General features: G+C 41.5%; 1 protein-coding gene across 1 annotated transcript; it reads right to left on the bottom strand.

Annotated features, from left to right (window-relative positions):
• Window positions 1-911: 911 nt before the first annotated feature.
• On the bottom strand, window positions 912-3,132 carry LOC135530158 (inactive tyrosine-protein kinase 7-like). The gene is made up of 2 exons (XM_064958532.1): window positions 2,925-3,132; window positions 912-2,021 (listed from the first exon to the last, which is right to left on the bottom strand). The coding sequence occupies exons 1-2, from the start codon at window positions 2,989-2,991 to the stop codon at window positions 1,861-1,863; spliced, it is 228 nt and encodes a 75-aa protein (XP_064814604.1). The 5' UTR covers window positions 2,992-3,132; the 3' UTR covers window positions 912-1,860.
• Between the last annotated feature and the right edge of the window lie 380 nt (window positions 3,133-3,512).

The following is a 3,512-nucleotide window of genomic DNA, read 5'->3' as shown; positions in this document are numbered from 1 at the left end:
CAACGCATTTGACACAATGGTTGTGGCACAACTGATATTTTGCAACACGGTGGAGAGTTTGTCTGCACAAAAATGTTTACACAACCATTGTGTGGTGTCTCCACAATGCTTGTGTAATCATTTATGTGTAGAAGAACTCTGTGGTATCACGTATATGCAAAATGCATTGTACATCAGTTGTACAACTTGAGTGTGTATGGGGCCAATCAGAGTGAGTTCTATGTTACACAGCAATTAAGACAGCCAAGACTCCTCAATTTAAAAAAACCATGGATCCTTTATTGAGAGCAGCTTGTATACATTGAGGTTACTGTGATTATTAGTCAAGGGGATTAGAAAAAGAGGCCTAGGTGTGAGCGCTAGCATTCATAAAACAGTTTTGCACTCAAAACAATATATAAAAACAAGGTCTTCGCAAAACAAAAAAGACCATTGCATTTTGATTAGATATTGAGAAAAAGGAAAGCGGAAAAAACAGCTAATAATCCTTCATTTACCAGGCACTTAAGAGTCCCTTGAAGAGCATTGGTGATTCTCTCTCATCCGTTTTGCTCATGGTAACAACAAATGTATTACCAAACTGACTGTGTTATTGAGATGTATCATAAGAGACTGAATACATATGCAACTGCATTAAGTGATCATCAAAGTACCTTTTTAGAAGAAACAAATGGGTAAAAAGACGGACCTTCTATAATAAATAAAGCGGTTCCCGTAGGTACATCCTTTTGCCAATATGATAGTAATAAAAGGGATATTTTTAAGTGAAGTTATAGTGCATGGTTTCTACATTATGTACACATTGCCTTGTGGGATGGTCCACATTACAACATTGCACAAAATCATTGGACCAGCTAGGAAAAAAGGGAATTGTGATTGGACCTCTGAAAATACAGCATTGCCGTCATTTAATAATGACAGACTGATAAATTGATAACATGGTTATACAGCTAATATGTGGTCTATTATACGGTAATCCCATCAATGATGGTCAACATCGAGCACTTCAGAGTTAAAATGACACTTGTAACACACTCATAAGAGATTTTTGTTTTTTAACTCACTCACCAAAAATATTCCTTGGCTATACATTTGATAGTACATTTGTTCCTGTAAAGTATATAATTAACACAGACAAGTCAATCCACTGAGTTCCCCAGACACAATGCGTAACAGACTTTCAAGTTTAAAACTCAGTAAAAATCTTGTCCATTGGTGCTTATACTCAGATCTTGCCTCTTCAATAGATATCAGAAAAACAGCATCAGTGGCACACATTAGAGGCTGCAAATTCCAAGTCTGAATCACACTAGATACAGCTTTCCGGGGTGAGTCCAGTCCAGCACATACAGAAAGTTCCCCCTGATGGATAAAAGTAGCTTAGGATCTCCTGGATTGGTTGGGGGGACTTTAGAGTTGGTAGATTGAAGTTCAGGTTGGCAAGGAGAGGCACTTTAGTTTTTATGGTTCCTGTGCTGCGCGGGTCAAAAGAGAGTGAGAGCGTCTCTGGGACAAACCAGCCCTGAGAGACCCATGCCAGGCATGGGCCCACTGGAACCACATGGGCCAATAGGGACAGTGTCAGCGGGCATGCCTTCCATGCTGCAATTAAGGCAAATGTAAACTCCTGGCACTCGTGTCCTCCTCACATGAAACCATCTACACACACTCAACGGTATGTAATCCAATCCATTGGTATAACAAAAGTGTTTTGTTCTTATCCACACGCCCTTTTAAATAATAACTCCTGGTCCCTGAAATGTGTGTGACTCAGAGTCCAATTTCTGTGTTTATTTATTTTTATTTTTTTTTGGGGGGGGGGAGATGTCACTCCTTGGGGTGGGTTCAGTTGTCCTCCTTTCAGACATTGCTGTCGGAGGACAGATCCCCCAGGGTGTTGACGACCTCGCTGAAGGAGGGACGCTCTTTGAGACTTGGGGCCCAGCAGCGGCACATGAGCTTGTAGACTTTGGAGGGGCAGCCGTCAAGCACGGGTAACTTCATCTTGCCGGCCTGCAGACCTGGGGAGAGAAGAGTGGAGCAGAGAAACAGGGGGAGGTTAGACTTGGGAGACAGAACATACAGGTCAAGGTGATTTGACTCATTCACTCCATTCTTATGGAACAATGAGTGAAATCATCATAAGAATGGTGTAAAGCTGTTTCTGGTATGGGATTCATAAAAATGATTGGACAGACAGCCTGCCCCCAGCTTGATAATAACATGATGATACTGTATGTGCCACTTTCTTTGTCAAGGTGGCGTATTACAGTGCATGTCAATACAATGTCAACCAAATACAACGTGTTGTCCTAACAGAACCATGAAAATGATTCATCACAGTTCTGAGACTGAGAATAGCCACTTCAGAATAGCTTGAAGTTACCCCAAGAATAGAAGAGTGGCCATGTCTGAAATCTGTCTTGCCTACTACTTACTAAAACTGCATACTATTTAGAATTGACTGTTTAGTAAAAACATATGTAATACAAAAAAATATTAACATACTAGACTTGTCCATACTGAGAATGTATCATCTAATGCACAATTGTGTTGTTTCCTTCCATTCGTTCATTTTGGTATAGCGCATCACCTTATCTGATTATAGGGTGTTGTCAAACACATGTGGGTCTGGAAAGACGATTCTCTTCCTCAATTGTGTGCAGCGAATTCATATTGGATGAAAAGCCACTGAATGAGTATGACATCGTTGCATTTAAAGCATACTACATTTTTTAAAATTTCACATACTATAAAACATTCTATTTTCTCATACCCAATCAGCCTACTAGTTAATATGCAAGTATGGGTATTCGGACAGACCCAGTACCCTTTGCAAGATTGATATCTGAACAGTGATTGTTCAGCCATTGGAGCACACAGATTGGTGGGCACTAAGTACATTTCTATTGATTTATACTGACCCTCTAGCACCTCGTCATCACTGAGTTTGGTGTATGGCAGTTCCCCGTGGCTGAACACCTCCCACATGAGCACCCCAAAGGCCCAGACATCTGACTTGGTGGAGAAGTCATCCTCAAACACAGACTCGGCCGGGAGCCAGCGCAGGGGGATCCACGCCTGCCGGTAGTGGTAGTACTCACTGCAGACAGACAGACAGTCAAGATAGAAAGAGAGACAAACAGTGAGAGATGGGAATGTCAAGATGTTATCATGCACATAATTAAACTATGTTACTATTTGTCTTTGACTTACACTTAACAATGGCTGCATGGATCATCCTAGTACACTTTTGCTATACTTTCTTCTCTACATGATAGACCGTAACTACACACGCTTTACTATCCAGGTCTGGACCCAAACTATTCGAGCTTCTACTTTTAAAATCCACCTTTTCAGAAACAAGTCTCTCACCGTTGCCGCGTCATAGACCTCCAACTGCCCCCAGCTGTGCCCTGGACACCATATGGAATTGATTGCCCCCCCATCTAATCTTCAGAGCTCGTGCTTCGAGGTGACCTAAAGTAGAACATGCTTAACACCCTGGCCAT

The sequence above is a fragment of the Oncorhynchus masou genome, unplaced genomic scaffold (genome assembly GCF_036934945.1).
Source record: "Oncorhynchus masou masou isolate Uvic2021 unplaced genomic scaffold, UVic_Omas_1.1 unplaced_scaffold_12790, whole genome shotgun sequence".
Classification (NCBI taxonomy): Eukaryota; Metazoa; Chordata; class Actinopteri; order Salmoniformes; family Salmonidae; genus Oncorhynchus; species Oncorhynchus masou.
This window is presented reverse-complemented; position numbering and strand designations above follow the sequence as displayed.